Here is a 23043-nt window from a genome sequence, read left to right on the forward strand (position 1 = left end):
CTGCGCCAAGAAGCTGTCAGGGGAGCTTTGCTACGCATTTGACAACGTTCATAGTTATTGCAGCTCTTTATGCAATTTTTTCCCCTATATTTTCACTACGCTGATTTATTTTTTTTTGCCCATTTAACCGCCTCAGCACAAAGGCAAAAAAAATACTTCAGCGCAAAAATTCATGTTCCTTTGATAAAACACAGAGAGCCTGTTAACAAACGCACTCCAGCTCGAGTGCGAGTGGCTCTATCTTGACAGAGTAGCTTGAACTTCCACAGCCAACTCCTTCATCAACGCCCCGCTCTCCCCTCTGCATCGCTCTCCCCACCCCGACCCCACGTCCAATCCGTTCTGAGACAGAATAAAAACTCACAGTAAATGAGAGAAAATCAATAAATCCCCAGCCCCAGAAGCTGTCCTTGCTGAACCCAGGCTGGAAAGCCCTGCCACATGATCGGATTCGAGCGCTTCCATCTCCAGCGCCGAACTGCGCCAATCGCCACGTATTTCTGCATTTATTCGCTGAGTAACGCGGGTTTTCCGAGGGATCCTTGCGGAAGGGAGCGGAGGGGCAGCCAAGGCACGGCCGGCTCCCCGGCCAGCGCTGCCGCTGCGCGCTCACGGCCGCACCAGCGCGCGTCCTGCGCTGGCTGTTCCACCGGGAACCTGCCGGCACCAACGCTCGGGATACGCGACGAGAGAGACTGGGGGGAAGCTGAAATGAAAAACGCGTGCCGAGGTCGGAGGGGAGCAAAGGCATCGGGCTCGGGGATGCAGATGCGAACCCAACTCCCCACGAGCGGGGTCTTCTCCTCGGCCGCCGGCATCACCCTACCCGCGGCAGCGGAGTTAACGCTGCTCTGCTAAAAAGCAATGGCAAAAAAGCTGCCTTAGATATACGGCCGAGTATCTGCTGCCGGGTATCTGCTGCCTCGCCTTCTGCCCTCCTCGCAGCCCCTGGCACCCATCGGGACGCGCTGGCCGCACGCTGCGGACCCAGGGCTGGGTGCCTCCTGCAGTACCGGAAGCGCCCTGCAGAGGGCGGCTCTGCTCAAGCTAAGCCAGCCCCCCGCAGCTCCCGCAGCCCCTGCCCAGCTCCTCGGGCCGGGTCACGGCCACGCAGAGCCGGGCTACCGGCGTCTCTGGGTGCAAAACACGCAAACGGCAGGATGCGAATTTCGCAGGGCAGGTTTCACCTTGAAATCTGACGTCAGGCCTAAGAAAAGCACACGGATCGAACCATCCCCTCCCAATCGCTTGTTCACGTTGGAGAGAATACCGTGCAATTCATTAAAAACTAAAATCAAAGCCACTTTAATCTGCACTTTCTCTACAGAATCACAGAATGGCAGGGGTTGGAAGGGATCTCTGTGGGTCACCCAGCCCAACCCCCTGCCCAAGCAGGGTCACCCACAGCAGGCTGCACAGCACCGCGTCCAGGCGGGGCTGGAATATCTCCAGAGAAGGAGACTCCACAGCCTCCCTGGGCAGCCTGGGCCAGGGCTCCGGCACCCTCAGAGGGAAGAAGTTCTTCTTCATGTTCAGCTGGAACTTCCTCTGCTTCAGTTTGTGCCCGTTGCCCCTTGTCCTGTCGCTGGGCACCACTGAAAAGAGTCTGGCCCCATCCTCCTGACACCCACCCTGCAGATATTTGTAGGCATTTCTAAGGTCCCTTCTCAGCCTTCTCTTCTCCAGGCTGAACAAGCCCAGCTCCCTCAGCCTCTCCTCGCAGGAGAGATGCTCCAGTGCCCTCCTCATCCTCGTAGCCCTCCGCTGGACCACAGCATTTCGTCTGCAAAATGACTTCTTCGTCCTTCGGAGCCGGCCAGCGCAGCCTGCACCAGACGGTCATCAGCCCCTCGCCTCACCGGGGCAGGGCAGACCCGGTCACCCCCTTGCTTTGACTTCATTTGCTCTGTGCTAAAGCCGCACGGCCAAACCTATTTATTTAAAGCAAAAAAAGCAGAACTTTGCTATAACTGAGGAAAAGCCGCGTGGAGTTTACTCAAGGTTGTAATCTAAACGCCAGCCCGTAACGCAGCGCGCTCTACGGGGCTGGCCGGAGGGCGAGGCGGGATGCCAGCCCGGCTGGTTCCCCGGGGCCGTAGCCCAGCTCCGACCGGGCTCCCTCTCACTTGACCGAAGCCGTTAGTCATCTCCCAGTGAGCTGCCTCCAAGCTTTCCCCCCGTTCCACCCCGCTGTCCCTGGACGCCTGTCCCCAGGGAGGTCGGTTCTGCCCCACGGAGGCTTCATCCCGTGGCACTGGTTCTCCAAGACCCCCAGACCGGGACCCCCCTACCCAGGCGGTCACCGCACCGCTGCCCCAGTGCCGTTCCGCAGCTGGAGTGCTCCGGCACGTCTCTGGTGGGGGACAACCCACCGCGAACCCCGGCAAGCTCCAAAGCTCCCAACAGGTCCAGTGGGGAGCAACGTCCCTGAAGATGCTGGCAGCAGCGGCGACGCAGCCATCCCTGGCCGATCTCCCGAGCTGGCAGGTGGCACGGGGAAGGGCAGGGACATTGTATTTGGTTGGGAAAACTCCCATTTAAGTTGGGTGCTTGCAGGGAAATTCATACGGTCGTGTTTTTTCACTTGAGGTAGGAAGTCTGCAAAGCCTGCACAAAAAGCACAAGCGGTGCTTCCTCACCTCCCAGCAAAACCATCGCGGCTTCTCCCGCGGAAATCTGAAGGAAGCTGTGGAAAGACTCCAGGTGGCATCCCAGTAGTGTTTCTCTTTTCTTGATTTTCGGAACCAAGCAGGTGCTTCCTGAGGACGTACCCGTGAGTCACACACTTCCCTGGCTGTCTGGCCAGCAAGGTCAGGGCTGGCGCGCTCGTAAATACGCACGGCAGCCAGCGCAGATGGATGTCTCCAGTCTAAGAGGGGACACCTTCCATTAAGACGAAAGCAAGAGGCTCTTGCCATTAAAACTCAGGGTCAGGAGATTTTACCTGCTGATTTGTCAACAAAATCCATTCATTTTTCAGTTCTTCTCTTTTAACACAGCCGAGATCACATTTGACTTCTCCCACTCTTTATTCTGGCTGCAAAGACCTTCCCACAAGGACTCTCTCATTACCCACGGTGAAAATAACGTGGGGCAACCGCCCGGCCGCACTGCCCTCCCGCTCCGCGGTGCCACCCAGCTCCTGTCGCCAGCCCCAGCTCCCTCAGCCCAAGCCCACTGGCATCTACCCGAGGGATGAAGAGCGTGGTGCGTGCCACGGGCAGCGATAAAGGCGCTGGTGGAGGAGGGAGCTGAGCCCCAAACTCCTTCCCAGGCAGGAGGTCGCCCATCTTCCCCAAGGGCTCCTACAGATGCAGCTTCCAAGGCAATGGTTCACGCTGAGGAGCCATCACCTCCTCCTCTTGCCTCCATTTTCCAGCCTTTTCTTTGAAGCTGTTGGTTCTATGAAGAGCGAATTAACCTCGGAAACCAGAAAGACGCGAAGGCGATGGCCGGCTGAAGCCACGGTCTCTGTGCCGAAGGGCTGCGTCACGGGCATGGCTTCTGCTCTCTCCGTTCCGCTGTAGCAGGTCCTGGGGATGGGAGATGCCTGGGGACGTTCCACCTCTCCGTTTACTATCAGCAGGCTGCAAGCTGGAGTAACTCCTGCACCGCCCTCCCGTCCTGCTAGGTATCGACAGGACCTCTACGACTGGGACGTGACCCCCCCTCCCTCAGAGCCTCCTAACCCCGCTCTGGCTTGGCTCTGGATGGAGCCACGGCACCAAAACCTGCGGTCTGCAGCCGTGGCTCCACTCCAGAGCATGCGGCCACCTCGCTGAGCTCCTGGAGATGTTCCTGCGGCGGACACGGGCTGCAGCCCAACGCTGTCCGGCCCTAGGACATGGGGACAAGCCAGCTGCTCGCACCAGCGGCTTGGACCCCGCACTGAGCCGCACCGGCCCTCCCGGGGAGAAGACTGCGAGGAGAGGCGCGTGGTCGGAGATCTAGGACGGGCTGAGAGCTGCTTTTATCGGCACCGGGTGAGAGCCTGCGTGCCTGCCTCCTGGGGCAGAGCAGGACGTGGGACTTCAGCCTGGGTTCCAGCTCCCTGGGCTGCCATCGGCGGGGATCAAACAGCTGCGATCATCTGCTCTTCCCATGGAGCTAAGGGAGTAGCAGGCCTGGTGCGGTCATAAAGGAAAGAGCGTCCAAGGAGAAGGAAAATGGAAGATGAATATTTGTACCGTAACGACCGCACTTGATAGCACTTCTACTAGATGGTAATCATACCAGAAGAGAAAGCGCTGGCGATGGAGGAAACGCATGAGCTGAGCAATTTCACAGAATCCCAGCATGGTCGGGGTTGGAAGGGACCTCTGTGGGTCACCCAGCCCAACCCCCTGCCCAAGCAGGGTCACCCACAGCAGGCTGCACAGCACCGCGTCCAGGCGGGGCTGGAATATCTCCAGAGAAGGAGACTCCACAGCCTCCCTGGGCAGCCTGGGCCAGGGCTCCGTCATCCTCAGAGGGAAGAAGTTCTTCCTCGGGTTCAGCTGGAGCTTCCTCTGCTTCAGTTTGTGCCCATTGCCTCTTGTCCTGTCGCTGGGCACCACTGGAAAGAGTCTGGCCCCGTCCTCCTGACACCCACCCTGCAGATATTTAGAGGCATTTCTAAGGTCCCCTCTCAGCCTTCTCTTCTTCAGGCTGAACAAGCCCAGCTCCCTCAGCCTCTCCTCCTAGGAGAGATGCTCCAGTCCCCTCACCATCCTCTTAGCCCTCCGCTGGACTCTCTCCAGTAGCTCCTCATCTTTCTTGAACTGGGGAGCCCAGAACAGGACACAGCACTGCAGATGGGGCCTCACCAGGGCAGTGTAGAGGGGAAGGAGAACCTCCCTCGCCCTGCTGCCCACACTCCTCCTAATGCACCCCAGGATCCCATTGGCCTTCTTGGCACCCAGGGCACACTGCTGGCTCATGGTCAACCTGTCATCCACCAGGACACCCAGGTCCCTCTCCACAGAACTGCTCTCCAGCAGGTCAGCCCCAGCCTGTACTGGTGCCTGGGGTTGTTCCTCCCCAGGTGCAGGACCCTGCCCTTGCCCTTGTTGAACCTCATCAGGTTCCTCTCTGCTCAACTCTCCAGCCTGTCCAGGTCACGCTGAATGGCAGCACAGCCTGCCAGTGTATCCACCACTCCTCCCAGTTTGGTGTCACCAGCAAACTTGCTGAGGGTACACTCTAACTCTTCATCCAGGTCATTGATGAAGAAGTTGAACAAGAGTGGGCCAAGTACTGACCCCTGGGAGAGTCAAAGCAGAGCTTAAGGCGGAAAGCTCTGGTACGAAATGGTCCGGGTAAAACCCCTTGCCCCAAAGAGACCACACAGAGCCTGTGAGGTCCAAGGCAGTACGCCGGGTTGCGTGGTTTCACGGGCAGGAGCCCTGGACGAGGAGAGGCCGCGCACGCCCAAGAGGTCCCAGCCCCACCGCCTGCAAAGGCAGATCACACCAGGGTGTGTGGACACGGTCGGGTGACCAAACCGGAGGCTCGGGGGATCTCCTGAAGCCTCAGCGACGGGAGAAGCTCCGCACGGCCCGTCGGGCGAAGCCGCAGCAGGGACGAGCACGCCGAGTCCCGTGGCGGCGGGACAGGCAGCCGGGCAGGCAGGGCAGGGGGCTCTGGGGGGACACAGCCAGCCCGACCCAGCCCTGGCTCAGAGCAGGCTTTGGGAGTCCAATGCTTCGGTTCCTGCTCAGCCCGACTCACTTCCAGCCTTCAGCGCTTTTTAAACTCTGATTGCTTCCATAGTTTAATTTGCTTTGTTTTCCAAACTCGTAGCCATTTCTTATAATAAAGGGGAGCTGATACAACATATCTATTACCATTTATCATTGAAATCTTTATAAGCCTACTTATGAATTAATCAACAATAACTGCTTTCACAAACGCTGCTGCATTAATCTCCATATCCACTGCATAAATCACACTGAGAGCAAGCTAATATACATATTTTAAGAGAAATACAGCAATGTTTCCACCCTATCAACTAAGTATATTATAGTCTAGTTAGTCAATTTATAAATGCGCACGCTTCATTCAGCATCCTAAATCCTGGCAGTTCAGCGTGACACAGCCCACAGCCTAAACACAATCTGCCCTTTTCCAAGGTATTTGTTCTGCGGGAGGCACGCAGGTGCCTCTTCTCCAGCAGCGTTTCCATGAAACGGATGATTCACGAGATATGAAGACAACACCACCCAAATACCCGTTTGTCCGTTCGCTTAAACAAGGCTGTATTTCCCTCAGAGCCGCACTATTCCACTACCGGACTTGGATTTTCATTTCCTTCTTCTTGGAAGATGGAGTTACGGATGATTAAACTCTTCAGGAATACCTTTTTATTTTCTAATAAATTGCACAGCACATTAAAATAATCTGAAGCATTGAAAGGGCATATTCTACTTGGGAGATAATTTGGCTTAAAAATAAAAATAGCTGCGAGGATTGAGCTGTAGCAGTACTGCCGCGCGACAACCGCATACACGAAAAATTAAAGGGAGCGGACGTTTGAGACTGATCTGCAACAAATTGCCTTTCACTCCGCGAGCAGCAACCCGCAGAAAACTTCCGCAGCCGCCCCCCATCCCCGCCCGCCGCCCCTCCCAGCCGCGGCGCTGCCACTCTTCGAGCCCGCAGCTGCCCCGCCACCCCACGCGGGCGCAAAGACACCCCCGGCGATGGTCACCTGCCTACAGAGCGACAGAGAAATGGTAACAAAAGCAGGCTTGGGGTGAGCTGTCCCCCCTGCCAGGGATGAAACAAAAAGCCCATGGTGCCGGAGCAGGGAGAGCCGGTGCCGCGGCTCCACGACGTACAGCCCGGCCGCCCACGGCAACGGCGATACGGCCCGCCAGGCTGTCCGAAAAAACGAGGAAAAGCGAAAGTTTCATCTGAATTCAATCCACCTCGGACTTCGAGCGGAATAGCGCTCGTAAAAACCTTTGGGGAGGATATTAGCTATTGCTGTAAAAGAGTCCAATAAAAAGCCAAACCAAAAAACACACCGTGAAAGAAATTTAAAATACACGTGCGGGAACTTACTTTTAATTAAAAAAAAATAGTCTCGCTACTTTACTGGAAACTCGCGTTCGAGAATTTCCCCATTTCAACAGCTTACAAAAAAGATGTATGTTTGCGTTTGTTTAACGTTAGGAAGATTATAATAATCCCTGCGATTAAATTAGGACGTTCATATGTGCTCTTCTCTTTTAGATGACAACTTTATTATTTATAGAGTGACCAGCAACGAAACTACTGCTCAGCACAGTCACCCGAATAACTGAAGCTCTCAAACAACGCTAGTTGCAAACTGCAGTTTTACTTGGATTTATGGCAAAAACCTAAAACCCCTCCGCGATTAACACGCCGATTTGTCATATATTCCACCAGACTGACTGCCACTCAGCTCCCCCCGACACCCAGATCTGGAGATAAACCAGCCAGCGTCACCAGGTGCGAAAGGGGAGCTCCCCCCTCTCGAGCGGCTTGTTTTCTGTTTCTAGGTATCGATATGGAAATATGTACGGTGTGCTTATCAAGTAACGGCAGAGAAACAATTAGAATAAAACCAGCAGAATAAAATGCACTCTTCCACCATCCCGCTCCTTCTGCTGTATTTACTGAAATGTCATATAATTTCTTTTAAAACCGCTATTTCATACCCATGTTAATGGGTTTAAAAGCAAGCGCTCTCAGAAGACGTAACGCACCTTGCTGCAGCTTTTTCAGGGAAAAAACACAAAGATTTTTTACACAACGATGAAAAAATGGAAACTAAGCATAAGTCTTTCCGTCACGAAACAAAGGGCTTCACCGAAGCCACGAGAGACACCAACTTCTGACTGCACGGCGCCAGGATTCACGAGAAACGCTGCGAACCGCGCCCAGCGTAGCTGGATGGCACCCGTACCCCCCGTACAAACCGGAATCGGGGACGCTCGTTAAACTATCGGGGAAAACCCCGGGTAACAAGCAGCCCTGTCGCTACCCCTGGGCGACCCACAATGCCTCTGGCAGCAGCTGGATGCCAGCGGTTGGCACCCGGCGTCCGCCGCGGGCACCGCAGCTCTGGGACCTCCCGCGAAAAGGGGGCTGTCCGCCCCGCACCCCGGGCTGAGACCCCACGGCAGCGTCCCGCCCAACACGCCGATCCCGCAGCGCCGGCACCCCGACCGAGACGCTCACCGGGTGCCCACGGCAGCTCTCCCGCGCCCGCCACCGCGCGCTCGTCCCCACCCCGCAATTCATCGCTCCCCAGCGGGACAGGCGCCGAGATTTTTCAGCTCTCCTTACCTGGTGCCCAGCCTTCGGCGCCCAGCGCGCTGCCCGCCCGGCCGCGGGCTCCTCTCCACCCGCCCGCGCCCCAACAAAGCCACCCCCGTCCCAAGCCGGAGAGCGGCCGAGTGGTACTTACTGAAGACGGCAAACCTGGAGGAACTTTTCGAACTTTCTTTGTTTGTACTTCTGAAAAAAGACAAAACGGTGTCGTCGTAAGACAGGCTTCCCCCCCCCCAACCCACCCACCCCCTGAACTCCCCGCACCGGGACTGCCTCCGGCCCCTGCCCGCCGCCTCGCGCCCGCCCCGCAGCAGTGTGGGTACCGCCGAGTGGACATCGCCGCTCTGCCGCCCGACAGCAAAACGCTGGAAAACCGCTCATATTTTTATCTCGAGCGCTGGGGGCCTTTGTTTTCGCCTTTGGAAAAGCGGATTTTTAAGGCTCCGTGCGTGCTGGACAAAGGGGCCGGCGAGGAGCGAGCGGCTGCCGTTACGCAGACCCCTCCGCGAGCCCCGGCGGCGTGCCCGCACGCTCCGCCACTCGCTGTATTTATTTCCAAGTACGGCTAAACAGGACGAAACTCCGATTATTTGTTGAAACGGAGAAAAAGAAAGGAAAAAAAAAAAAAGGTTGAAGGCAAAGTCACTCACCCATAGAGGTGCTGTGGAGAGGCCTCCGCCGGGGGTTATTGCTAGAATACTGATAGTACTGGGAGCCAGGCTTGGTGGGGGAGAGCGCTCCCGGGTTGCCAATATCCATGTCACCTCCGAGGAGACTTTGCTAGAAGATTAAAAATACATACGTGTGTGCGCGTGCACGTTAAACCCGACTTTCCTCATCATTAGCTGTTTGGCGTTCCTAAAAATAACACCATAAAGAAACCTTCTCCAGCAACTGCGGCGCGGAAACCAGAGCCTGCCAACATTTTAAAGGAGACATCACAAAAAATTTCCAGTTGAGCATCTTCTCCTTTACTGGGGAAACACAAAGCAACTCGATTAAACTACGATTATTTACATTGAACGGAGACTCTCTGCCTACTTATTCAAACGCAATCAGTGTTGGAAAAACTTTTGGAGCTCTGTTAATAGATTTGAAGGTGATTTCGTTCCTTCACTGCAAACAGGATAGTTATGTGCACGGATTTAACAACAATAAAACTTAAAAAAAGCCCCCAGCCCTGCTGTTGACAGAGCGGTTGGTTCAGCGTGCACGAAGCGGCTTCATTGTCTGTCCCGGTAAAAGGAAAAATTCAGACCCGTGAATTAAATATACCGGGCTCTGCACCCTCAAAATCCGCACGGCAGGCTCTACACAGCATGGGATTAAAACGTGCAACTAAAATTGGACGTTCTTAATATTTTTTGCCGCGCTACCAGCAAATCAAAGCACCTCCGAAAACCAAAACCAATTAACGCTATTGTACGGCAGCGGCCGGAGCAGCAGCAAAGGACTTTCGCTATCTCCATTTTCTGCCCGTACCATTAACTAACGAGGCGCATCCCGGTCAACGCAACGTTTTCTCAGCTGTGCAAGGACCACGAGACGTTATCTGACCCAGGCTGTAAGAAAAATGATGAATCTGTAAGCGGCGACGACGGCAGAACAATTTCCCGAGTAATGTTCTATTTGCTATAAACTACGTTGAAACTTACCCATAATATATAAATCCCCTGATTATACTCTGCACTGAACGCATTGTTCTTTTAATTATTCTGATGCGCAATAAAACAGGTGTAGATGCCACCATTTATATTAAGAACAAATTTACCATTTAATAAAGAAATTTTAAAATTAAGCACCAAAAATCTAACTTTATCGTTACTTGTAATCAACTTTTACTGACTGAACTAATTACTGTACTTGATAAAGTACAGAATGTGTTTTCCCTAATCTAAATTCTAATCACCATGTCACTCACAACAGACTTAGTAATGCTTCACTAACACACTATTCACATGCAAAATACTCTAAATAGGCCAATTATGACTCTGCCCCTGTTCCCTGGTTAACCCGCTGAGAACTGAAAAATTTCACAAGGCAGTCACCAACTAAAACAAAGGCTCCTTGTTTTAAATTAAGGCAGTCTTTTTGATTCCTAAATAGCTCAACAAAGTGGCATGCCTGCTGCTGAAAGCAGTTGGTCAAATATGACCCGCGAGCTGGAAAATCAGAAATTCAAACATCCTTACTCCTTGACTGTACTTCCAAAAACATTTCCAGATAACTTTTGATTCTCGAAAACTATATTCCTCTTTTTTCCCAGAGCGAGAACGGCCGGCGAGGGACGGACACGCGGGCTCCGGCTGCTGGGGGCTGAGCCCCTTCCTTGGGGCGCAGCCCTCGCAGAGCTCCCCAAGCCGCAGGGCTCTCGGAACGCCGGTCGGAAGGCGCTTTCCACTAATATCTTTACCTTCAGCTAACGCCTAATATACACCTGCGACGACTACGAGCTTTTAATAAACAACACCTGCACCGGCAAAAAATGGTGGCGAGCCGATTGCATCATGGCAGAGCCAGAGACGCAAACACGCTCGGGAAAAAGGGGTCCTCGACGCAACGTCCTCCGAAAAGAAACCAAATTTTATTGAACGGTTTGGAGCTTCTCGGAATGAAACGGCGCTAACGGCAGAAATTCTCTTCAGTCATATATTTTTATCACGTATACGTTTTACCATAAAGCCAGACCTGCTAAATCTGTGCGCGGCGCATCCATATGTCGGGGAGTCGGAACGAGTCCGAGCCATCCGCTGTACAAATTCCTGTGCCCAGCCTACTGGGTTGCATCGACTTTAAAAAAAAGAACCCATCCAAGACAAGCGTTTGCAAACTAGTTTAGAGTAAACAAGATTCGCTTCGGAAGCACCACACACACACAGACCCTACGTTGTTTTTTTCATCCAAATGTTTTTCTCTGTATAAAGACGCAGAGGGATACGGGGAAAACCCCCAGACCAGCAGCGCTGTGCCCGAGGGATGCGCGTGTGCCAGGCTCACAGCCCGCCCGCCTTTGTTCCGCGCCCGCCGCCCAGTGCCACCAGTTGCCCATCCCTCGGACTGCCCCTGGCCCACTGCCTTCACCGTCACCCACCCGGGACAGCCGCGGGCACCCCAGGGCCCGCTGCGCCTGCCGGGCTCCTGCCTGGGGTGGGTGTCCCCAGCGCCGTGCGCTCCTCGCTAATGCCACCCATCGCACCGGCGACAAATGACGTCCAAGCGCCATGTCACCAACGGCTTTTTCCACCATGAAGACTCCTTTTTCTTTACAAACCCCATCTCCAACGTCCCCGGTGCCGCCGTCGCAGGCTCACCGCTTCCCTCTCTCCGAGGGGAACCCCAGGAACGCGCGACCCCGACCTGAGCCGAGCCCCCTCCTTTGTCCGCTGCGGGACGGAGACCCCGACGCGGCAAAGCGGAGGTGGATTCGTGCGGTAAGGGGACCTCACCGAGTGTGAAATAAAAAAATAAAAAATAAAAATAAAGAAAATGAAAAGTAAAAATAAGAAAATGAAAAGTAAAAATAAAAAAATAAAAAACAAAAATAATAATAAAAAATAAAAATAAGAAAATAAAAAATAAAAAAATAAAAAATAAAAATAATAAAAGAATAAAAAAATAAAAAATAAAAAATTAAAAAAATAAAAAATAAAAATAAAAAAATAATAAGAATAAGAATAAGAATAAGAATAAGAATAAAAAAAGTACGCAGCTCTTCCGAGGTGCTTGCAGAAGGAACACCGGGTGTTCATTACTGTGCAGCCTACGTGTCACCCTGCTAACGGCCTGCGACGGAGAGCGATAAAGCGGTTACGAACCTCGCCACCATCGATCCCGCAGCCCTCGGAGCCCGCGGTCGCTCCAAATTGGATCTTGGAAGCGCGGCGAGCTATCAGGCGTCCCGGTTAATATTTCCCGCTCAGAAACGGCGAGCTCAGAAGCCCGGTGTAAGATCGGTCGGGCTCCCCTCGGCGCGGGGCGTACGGTGCGCGCCGGTGCCGCGGGCCGGAGGCAGCAACCCCGCGGGCACGTTCTTGCGCGGCAGCGTATACCGCACGCGCGCAGCCACGCCGTTTATTAATTTCAGAACAAACAAAGCTAATAAAGCATTGAATTTGCCGGTTGAATATTAGAGTTTGAGCTAAAAACAGTCATGGAAGAAGAAACAAAGCGACGCAGGCAAACTCGTCTCCAACTGCGACGTTTTTGCTTTTCACGCTGCTGCGCGCAACCCCGGCTTCTTTCTAGCAATTCGTAAAACCAGTCACCGACTCGCGAATCCTGCCTCCAACATCCGAGTAAGCAAAGAATTAAAGCTGGGTAGGGAGAAAACCCGCACTTACTACGACCAAGTAATCCCCGTATGCGCCTGGTATTACCCCTCCTGGGAAAAAAACAACTTTATTTCCGCCAACTTTTGCTTTCCACCTGAAAATCCTGTGTATTTCACGTAAATATTTGTTTCAGACCTAAAAGGTAGGAAATAAATTTACAAAACCACCCTGTTCCTTTCCCTTTCTTAGAGAGAGAGGCGAGGGCGGAGCGCGGCAGAGCGCTGCGTTCCACCGACAGACCGTTAATTCGGATTAAACGGCCCTGCAGCCCGCGGCCCGCCAGCCGCCGGGAACACCCATCGGGGAGGAACACCTCAGAAACGGCCTTTTTCTCTCTGCTGACAACCTGGAGAGATATATATCTCTATATATCTATATATGTATTTTATATGTATTTTTTTATATATTTTATACACGTATTTTGTATTTTTTTATATATTTTATAAATGTATTTCGTATTTTTAAAATATTTTATACACGTATTTTGTATTTTTTATATATTTTATACACGTATTTTGTATTTTTTATATATTTTATATACGTATTTTCTATTTTTCTATATATTTTATATACGTATTTTCTATTTTTCTATATATTTTATATACGTATTTCGTATTTTCCTATATTTTATATATGTATTTTTTATATTTTATATATGTATTTTGTATTTTTAATATATCTTATATATGTATTTTGTATTTTTTAATATTTTATATATGTATTTTGTATTTTTTATCTATTTTATATATGTATTTTGTATTTTTATACATTTTATATATGTATTTTGTATTTTTTATACATTTTATATATGTATTTTGTATTTTTTATATATTTTATATATGTATTTTGTATATATGTATATATGTATTTTTTTGACATCTTCCCGCTACCGTCGCCCTCGCCGGCAGCCCCCCAGAAGCACCACGCTGGCTTCTGGACCTCTCCCACCCACCGGGCACAGCCCCAAGGGACCTTTTCCAAAGCAATCTATTTACGTGTGCGATGAGAATCCCCGCACCGAAACCCGAGCGTCCCGCTATTTTCACACTGTTGCACCCTTTCTTCAGTTCAAAGGTTTTATGCTTTTGAAGATCGCAGCGTGTTGGCGGTCCAGGCCTTCCCGGGACCCCCCGCCAGCGCCACGTCGCTGCATCGCTCCCTCCGCTCGGGCACCGACGCCCCGGTGGTCCCGCGGCCCCCGCTCTGCCGGGGCACCCGCCCGCCACGGGGCTTCCCTCCAACGGAACGGCGGCTTTTCCCCAGAAAAAAGCGTGGGAAGCGAGGTGTCCTGCAACGTCCCTCGACGCCGAAGGCTGAATGCAGGCTGCCAGCGCCGCAGCCTGCGACGCCGGCCCTCGCCGGCACTGCCCTGCCGATACCTGCTCTCCTCCTCTTCCTCTCCAACCCTCGCCAGCCGACTCCTCGACATCGACGCCTTCGCCAATCTGCAGGCGAAGCACCCTAAATTTGTTGAAATCGCACCTAATTTATGCCAAAAAAGATGAATAAGAGGCAATTATTTTTCTGATTTTTTTTTTTTTTTTAATACAACAAATTTCTAAGTTTCTTTTTTTAATAGAACAAATTTCTAAGTGCAACTGTCCTGTTTTCTCCTTCGGTGAAATCACAGGGGACAGGATCAGACCTCGCCATCCAGATTTCAGCCGCTCTTACGTGCTCTACCCGCAGCTTCTGAATTTTCACTGAAGTCCAGTTAACCGAGCACACACATCTGAATCACTGCTTGGTTATTTCCTTCTGTGATTCCAACCCTCTGCTTCGAATCAAATTATGAAACCACATTTCCACTCCTCACGTGACTGGCAGGGCATCTGTTCGGAATCTGCCCAGCTCCTACAAACCTGGGGAGCTCTGGCAGCTCTCCGCAGAGCCTTCCGTGTGCCACCGACGTCCAGTGCCCCTCTCCACCGCCTCTTCTCTCACCGAGATTTCTTTTTTCCACAGAGATTTCATTTTTCCACAGAGATTTCATTTTTTCACAGAGATTTCATTTTTTCCACCGAGATTTCATTATTTCACAGATTTCTTTTTTTCACAGAGATTTCTTTTTTCAACGAGATTTCATTTTTTCCCAGAGATTTCATTTTTCCACAGAGATTTCTTTTTCCACAGAGATTTCATTTTTCCACAGAGATTTCTTTTTTTCAGAGATTTCATTTTTTCCCCGAGATTTCATTTTTTCCACAGAGATTTCTTTTTTCCAGAGATTTCTTTTTTCACCGAGATTTCATTTTTTCACCAAGATTTCATTTTTCCAGAGATTTCTTTTTTCCACAGATTTCACTTTTCCACAGAGATTTCATTTTTTCAGAGATTTCTTTTTTTCACAGATTTCATTTTTTCACGGAGATTTCTTTTTTTCCCAGAGATTCTTTTTTTCACCGAGATTTCATTTTTTCCCAGAGATTTCATTTTTCCACAGAGATTTCTTTTTTCCACAGAGATTTGTTTTTTCCACCGAGATTTCTTTTTTTCACCTATATTTTTCTTTTTCAAGAACACTAACGTGTATGAAATAAATAATCAATTTTAACATGCTTATTTTATTTTCTCTATCTGATGGGCAAATAACCTTCTGTTTCAGTTCTTCTGCCTTCTCGGGCCGCACCTTCCGACAGCTGCGCACGGTGTTCAGCAGTTCTGCCTTCGACCTTTTCCATTAAAAAACGCTTGCAGGTATCATCAAATAATTTCTCATGTTCAACCAACCCTCGCGCATTAATGTCATCAGTATTAGTTCTCCAGGTTTCTTTACATTTTTCGCTATCTCCTCCTCTGCATAATTTAAAATTGCTCTTTAAGTTTAAACCTTTCCGGAGTAATTTTTCCCAGCTGTGCTTTCCGAGCGCTGAATTCAGCATCAGCACAGCGGCCGTCACTCGCAACGCTCACTGCCGGGCTTCGGCAGCGCCGCGCCGACACGGCGCGCTCCGAAACGCGGCTGAGGTCCAACCACCTTCGGCCGGCAAGGACTGCAGATCAGTTCCTGCGTGGGTTTCCCTCACCTGGATCAGGTGAGCAGCAGAAAAAAAATCATTTGTAACTTCTTCCCTAATTTTTCCCACCTTTCTTGGCGTTTCCTTGCCTCTTCCCATCCCTTCATTCACCATTAGGCACGACGGCTCAGATTATTACACCACTGCTTGATTATCGCTAAAGGTCAGTTACTCGTTTGCGGTAACGAGCCCCATCTTTCACCTTTACAGGGAACGATTTTACCATCGACCGCACAGCCTTTGCTGCTTTTCTACAGCGTTAGGAGAACGAAAATATTTCCTAGCGTACGGGAAAAGCGGGTAAAGAGTGCCTCGGCGGAACACGCGTGAGACACAAACCCTTCCACAGAAGAAGGGACTTTCTCCTCCAAGAAGGGACTTTCTCCTCCGCGGAGGAGTTCTGTAAAACACAGACTTTCCTCCAGTTAGGATTTTCTGCTGCGCAGTTTACGCTTGCCTCCTCGGAGCTGGCGATGCCTCCTTTGGCGCAGCCCAAGTCAAAAACCCAGCGCGGGCACTGCCGCAAGGATCGGCCAAACGTGGAGTTACGTGCGCTTGTATTTGATGTGTAGTGTGTACGTAGGGGTGCGCACACCCCAAACACACCTATACGAAACCGGGTGTCCCGTACAACGTCCCGGCTGCTCCGGAGAGCCGCAGAGCTGCGCCGGTGCCGCTGTCGTGCCGCCGCCGCCTCTCCCCGCTCCCTCCCCGGCTCCGCCGCGCGCGCTCGCAGGCGGCCGTAGGGACGTTCTCCCTGCTTTGTTATTAATCTTCCAGCACGCGGCTTTCATTTACATGCTGAAATTGAGCCAGATGATTATAGTGTTTAAAAACACGCGCTTAAATACAGGTAATACTCATATAAATATGTCCCGCTGAGGAACAAACACGGAAAGGGGAAAGTCCTCGCGGCGGCTGCGGAACGTGGCATCACGTGCCAAAGGGTCTCCAAAAACCCCGTAAAAATGAAGCAAGCGGCTGCCTTTCTCGCTGCCCAGGGCTGGCATTTGGTGAGGGCGGCAGGGAGGATGGGACCGCGCGACGGCAGGGGCTTCGGCCACAGCCCAGCCCCGGTACCGCCGACAGCCGAGGCGCGGCTCCCAGCAAGGGCCATCCCCACTCCCAGTATTGACCGGGGCGGTCGGCGCTCAGCTCCAGCACCTACAGCCCCCCCGGGAAGGGGAAAGGACCCGCCGTCACTGGGGACCCCCTGGTCTGCGCCAGGGAGGAACCGCTGCGTAAGAACCCATCGCTGGGAAAATTCACCCCAGGACGACCTGCAGAGAGTTGAACGCCGCGAAAATCCAGCGCCTCGCACCTCGACGCCCGCGTCTTTGCACGCCGGGATGCGCTGCTGTAACGTTTACGCGACCAAGAGAACGCAGCGAGCTCAGAGCAACCGCAGTCACTCGGTACAAAACCACGCGGCCGGTCTGCCCGAACGGGAATATCGCCCGGAGCACGTCGGCAGTCGCTTTCCAGGACAGCAGATCCGGTACGGAATTAAGCAGCCCTCAGCTCAGCCCAGGATAAACCCTCTGAAGTCAGCGGGGGCCTCGGGGGTGTCAATGAGGGGAGCGTTTGGCCCAGGGACAGCAGCTGGGTTTTCGGGGACCGCTGAATGCAGCGAAGCGTTGCCTGCGGTGTTTTCGCGGAGCGCCAGCGCTGCTCGGAAACAGCCTTGCCACGTCATCAGCGAGCGCTGCCGATCTGCGTCACCTTCCGAATTTATAAAAAAATTCTGGCCATTCCACTCAGAAATGCAAACTAAATACACGGGGTAAGAGGCTTCAGGTACGGAAAAGCGCACATTATCGGAATATTGATTTATGGTAAAAAGGGGCACCGTAAAAAGCATCACTTACATAGGGCTGAATAATGAGCAGAATAATTGGCAGCAGGCACATCGGAACCGCTCACTAAATCACGAAACGTGGGTCCCCGCATCCCTGTTTTTCCCAGTACCTCCCAGTACACAAATATCTCTGTTCCTCCGCAGCGCTGAAGTTCCGAACGCCCCTAAGCGCCCGCCGTTTCCGACATCTCCAACCCTACGCCATCTGGTAGGTACCGGCACGGCGGTCGCTTCTGGAGGGGGGGGAGACGGAATCAGAGAATGGGTGGGAGACAGCGAGGATTAACGGCACGCGGAAGCCAACGCTGCGCAGGGAACGGCGTTTTTGCACTGTTTTTCCCCGAGAAAAATTACCAAAGACTCGCTGGCACGAGCTGCTTCGCCGGGCTCTGCTTTCTTTCAGCTCGAGTAAGCACCTCGACGTGATTCAGTACGGACGTCCTACCACCGCTCGCTTCAAAACGCTCCTCCCTGGCAAAGGAGTCCAAACCCTAACTAAAGCCCTAGTAACCTAACAAGTCAATTATCGTCGCTCTTCCCGGCGTAAGCGGGCGGCTACAAACAGCTTACAACAAGAATCCTGGCTCGGGTTGTCTCGGAGAGGGTAAACCAGCCTGACACGCCTCAGTCTTAAAAAGGTGTTTGGTGGCTGAATTCCCGTTTTTAATGATGTAATTATTGTTTTTCCCTTTGAGTACGAGAACACAGGGAAGGCTTACAGAAGTTCAAACGCAGGGGAAACGGCATTTTTCTGAAATTATGTCAGTAATATTTTTAACCAAAGGAAAGCCGCCGTAAAAACATCCGAGAGGCCAAAGAAACTTCCCGTCGAAAAAAAATCACAAACCCCACGCTAAACACCGAAAGAGGATTTTTTTCTTCAATTTCTTATTATTCCTCAGCCCGGAAGGTAAACAACGGCCTCCCCCTTTTTGATGGGGAAGGAAAATTTTATAAGGGGGGTAAAAAAAAATTCATTTTCCTCAGCCAAAAAGCCATTTGCGTGTCCTCAAACGCTCCAGCACGGCAGCAGACCGCCGGCTGACGCGGGGCCGCGTCACGCCGCTCCGGAAAGGACGCTTCGTTAGTCAAAGCTCGTGCGCGGCCGGGCAGGACCTCAGTAAAGGAAGGGACGGGAACGACGCAAAGAGCCGCCGCTGCTGTACGCTGCCATCGCTTGCTGGGGAAAGGACTATCAGAAATCTCAACTCGAGCAGTTTGAGTATCAGAGCCGGGTTTTATGTTACGGGAGCCTTCTGTTTTTCTGTGTTATAAAGTCAAATTTATTTTTTACAGAACCACGTTATGCAAATACGCCTCAACCCGACTAATGACACCCGTGGTGTTTAAAATTTCTTTTTGCCTCTATTTTAATTTTCCCTCTGCTACCCACGATCTTTTTCCACGTCGCTGAAGTACAGGCTCCTCAACGGACACCGACGGCTTCTAACGCAGCACGTCGCCGGGGCTGAACAAAGCCCAAAGGCACTTTCATTTCTAGCGAGTCTGCAAACTTCAGGTCACCTTGCGCTTAAGACAGGACAAAAAAAATGAGAGCCACCCTACAAAACCAACCAAATCGGCAAATTCAGCTGCTATGAGAAATTGGAAGGGGGAAAAAAAAGCACTTTTTTACGCTGACACAAGGAGAAAAAAAAAAAAAATAACAAGCTGGTATTTCAGGGAGTGAGAGCGGAGCGCGCGGCCCCGGCTCGCTGCGCTGCAAACCGCCTCAGGTCAGCGCCGCGGGGGGAAAACTCACGTTTTTCAGGCAAAAATGAAGACAGCGCGCGTCCGATGAGCAGCCGAAGCACAAAGCTCTGCGGCCGCGTCCCCACTGACGAGCCGGCCGCCTCCCCGGTGCGTCCCAGCCAGGCGGGTGCGCAGGGGCCGGGGGCTGCGGTCTCCGGGCACGGGGATCCCCGGGGGTGCTTCGCCCCCGCTCAGCACCGCCACGCTGCCGGATCGTCTCCCCGTAGGCAGCACCCATCCGACGGGCGCGTTGCTGCGCTCACCAGGAGCGCACGCGGGATTTCTTACTACAGGTAGATGGTTTGCAAGGGTCTAACTCCAGTATTCTCCTCCATGTAGAAACACAGCGACGCTTCGCCCTTCCAGCCCGCTTTCATCCGCTCGCGTCCCCTCTACGACACGAACGGAAGCAGAGGTACCCAGCGACCTGCCCCACTCCACGGAGGAGCAGCGCGTCTGCAACCAGAGATGCTCGCTTAACTCGAACGGCGAGGTGCTCGACTGGGTCGGGCAGGAGGAGCGGGCTCTCACGGCATCTTTGCGCTGCTGGGGAGAGCAGAGCCTCCACGCACCCCGCTCGCCAGCCCAGCGCCGCCTCTGCTCCCTCCTTCTCGCACGGCAAAGGCGAGCGGGATCTTCACGACCGCAGGGAGAAGCGGTGGTCCCGCTCGGCAACGCTGCCGGCTGCAGGGAAACCAGCCCGAGCCGTCCAGCCAACGCAAGTGCCCGTGCGGGTCGGCGCTGGTTTAAACGCGCCACTAAGGGACCGCGCGGGGACACGTCTCCCTCCGGGTCTTCTCTTCCGTCTCCTTTACGCAGTCCTTTACTCCAGCTCGCACTCACGGCACCAACACAAGCTATAATACCGCTTTCCTAGTCAAAACCCCTACCATTCTGTGAGAGGCTGAGGGAGCTGGGGCTGCTCAGCCTGGAGAAGAGAAGGCTCCGGGGTGACCTCAGAGCAGCTGCCAGGGCCTGGAGGGGCCAACAGGAAGGATGGAGAGGGGCTTTGCACAAGGGTGGGTAGGGATAGGACAAGGGGGAATGGCTCTAAACTAAAAGAGGGCAGATTTAGAGTAGATATTAGGATGAAATTCTTCCCCATGAGGGTGGTGAAACCCTGGCCCAGGCTGCCCAGAGAAGCTGTGGCTGCCCCCTCCCTGGCAGGGTCCAAGGCCAGGTTGGATGGAGCTCTGAGCACCCTGGGCTGGTGGGAGATGTCCCTGCTGATGGCAGGGGGGTTGGAACCAGCTGATCTTTCAGGTTCCTTCCAACCCAAACCATTCTAGGCTTCTATGCTTAAAAGATTCAGAAGAGCGCTGACGTGGAGCAGAGCTCCGCAGGGATGGTACCACCACATCAGACTAACGCTAGGGACAACACTTGTCACAAAATGCATAGTTAGTTTAGCTGAAAGAAATTACTTAAAAAAAAAAAAAATCGAAGCCACTACGCTGAATTACTCTACAGGAGAGAAATACCAGGCTGAAGAGAGGCACAGAGGAGAGCAAAGTCTCAGAGATAGTGCTTTGCGCTTGACTTTACTCAACGCCCTACGGAAATACGTACCAGATACCTTAGAGCACCTGAACTGATAAAGGAACGAAGTAGAAGGAAAAGCAGAGCCAGAAGTTACATGGCAAAATTTGCAAAACCAGACAAATTCAGAGTAAGATTCTAGTAATTCAAAAACTGAATTATACTGGCACAGCATCGTTGCTCTCCTATCCAGACGCAGCAGCAAGAGCACCTGAGGAAGAAGCCTCCTTCATCCTCGCTGGGCTACTCAAAACCATGCAGCAAAAGCTGTCTTCCTATTGTACATTTGCAATTCCCAAACCGTCTGTGCTCCTCTACGCATGTACGATCGCGTCAAATCGATCGTTATGATATCAGGATGTGCCACGTGCCCATAAAACACGACAAGCAGCAGAAATTCCCCTACGTGACTCCAGCCACTCGTGCCCGGGGATGGAGGAATCACAGGATGGTCGGGGTTGGCAGTGACCTCTGTGGGTCACCCAGTCCAACCCCCTGCCCAAGCAGGGTCACCCAGAGCAGGCTGCACAGGACAAAGGAGGCCATGGCTAGTACAGAACCACTGATGGTGCCAGCAGCGCCGAGGGGTGACCTGCACTGACTGCTAATGCAGCTTCTCATGGGTCTTCCAAAGCTGGGCTAGGAATCCATCATTTTGCAAAGCCTGTCCAGGACTGGTCATCACAGAATAAAACTTTTAAAAATTACTGATTTAAACTGCAAATAAGTATTAAAAAGAAAATAGCAAGGATTCATGGGAAATCATCACTTCCACGCCCAAGGTTTAAAGAATCACAGAATGGTCGGGGTTGGAAGGAACCTCTGTAGGTCACCCAGTCCAACCCCCTGCCGAAGAAGGGTCACCTACAGCAGGCTGTAGAGGACCTTGTCCAGGTGGGTCTGGAATATCTCCAGAGAAGGAGACTCCACAGCTTCCCTAGGCAGCCTGGGCCAGGGCTCCATCACCCTCAGAGGGAAGAAGTTCTTCCTCATGTTCAGCTGGAGCTTCCTCTCCTTCAGTTTGTGCCCGTTGCCCCTTGTCCTGTTGCTGGGCACCATTGGAAAGAGTCTGGTCCCGTCCTCCCGACACCCACCCTGCAGATATTTGTAAGTATATATTAGGTCCCCTATATATATATATCCCCTAGAAAGGGGATGCAACCACTGAGCAGTGTTTGGGCCAACAGTCACCGCGAGGGCACTGGGAAAAGGCAGAGGAGCTGGGTTCCCAGCGAGACGTAGGCAGAGGGTAAGACATGGGTGACTCTTCTTGACGCAAGATGGCCTCATGAAGCCTTTTTCTGAGGTTCTTCCAATTTTATATTTCAGAAGCAAGGTGGCAAGCGGGATTTTCAAACCGTGGAAACGACACATTCCACGTCTTCTTGCTCACGACAGACGCATCTCAGACTCTGTCAGAAAACTGCAGCTCCTTCCACGGCACGGGGAAGGCACGGCAGCAAGGTGCCACCCAGGAACGGGCAGCTTCTTGCTAATTTTCTCTGCAGGTGACTATAACACGCTGGGCAGTTGGTGCCACTGTTTGCATTACCTGAAAGCATCGCCCTCTCCGAAAAGCGGGTTTGTCACAGCACCTTGTTATCCAGTGGAAAGGTAACACCGCCTGTTGCAGTGTATGTAAAAAAAGAGAGAGAGAAATACCCAAGGGAGCTATATTTCCGTGATACAGTTGGTTTTTATTAGGCTTCATATGCATTTTTCCCCAGACACTTTTGAAAGACCAGGATGTGGGAAATACCCACAATTCTACCTGTAGTGCAGCCTGTATCTTTACTATTTAAATGCTTTCTCCTGACAGTCAAGCAGGATCCATTTTCAAAGAAAGAAAATAGTTTCAAAACCCAAAAGACAGCCCTATAAACAGGCAGACAGATGGCTATATTCTGTCATTAACTTCAAAATGAAATAAAATTATTAACTTCTCCGTTGTCGCTAAACACACTGCGGCGAGCACTGAACGCCTGGCAGCCGTGCACCTCGGCGGCTGCAAAGGCAGGAAGAAACGCCCGGCTCCCGTGTCGTTCCTCTCCGCTATCAGTTAGGCACCGACGACGTGGTTGGCACTTGTCAAAGCCAGCAGGTGGGGGAAGAAAAGCTTTCACAGAATCACAGACTGGTTGGGGCTCCCAGGGACCTCTGTGGGTCACCCAGCCCAACCCCCTGCCCAAGCAGGGTCACCCAGAGCAGGCTGCACAGGACCTTGTCCAGGTGGGGCTTGAGTATCTCCAGAGAAGGAGACTCCACA

At 52.3% G+C, this 23043-nt stretch overlaps 1 protein-coding gene across 14 annotated transcripts in view; it reads right to left on the bottom strand.

The window, feature by feature from the left end:
- The window catches only part of LOC142358965 (transcription factor 4), a 245759-nt gene that overhangs the window by 84964 nt on the left and 137752 nt on the right, over positions 1-23043 (bottom strand). For 12 of the 14 annotated variants that reach the window (XM_075411862.1, XM_075411859.1, XM_075411858.1 and 9 more), the window contains 2 exons: positions 8931-9060; positions 8417-8466 (listed from right to left, as the gene is read on the bottom strand). In XM_075411862.1, the coding sequence (XP_075267977.1) occupies positions 8417-8466; positions 8931-9060 (180 nt within the window). Of the gene's footprint in view, positions 1-8416; positions 8467-8930; positions 9061-9762; positions 9786-9935; positions 10008-23043 lie in introns of those variants that run through there. The other 2 variants (XM_075411868.1, XM_075411867.1) reach the window with 2 other exon arrangements.

The sequence above is a fragment of the Opisthocomus hoazin genome, chromosome Z, assembly GCF_030867145.1.
Source record: "Opisthocomus hoazin isolate bOpiHoa1 chromosome Z, bOpiHoa1.hap1, whole genome shotgun sequence".
Lineage (NCBI taxonomy): Eukaryota > Metazoa > Chordata > Aves > Opisthocomiformes > Opisthocomidae > Opisthocomus > Opisthocomus hoazin.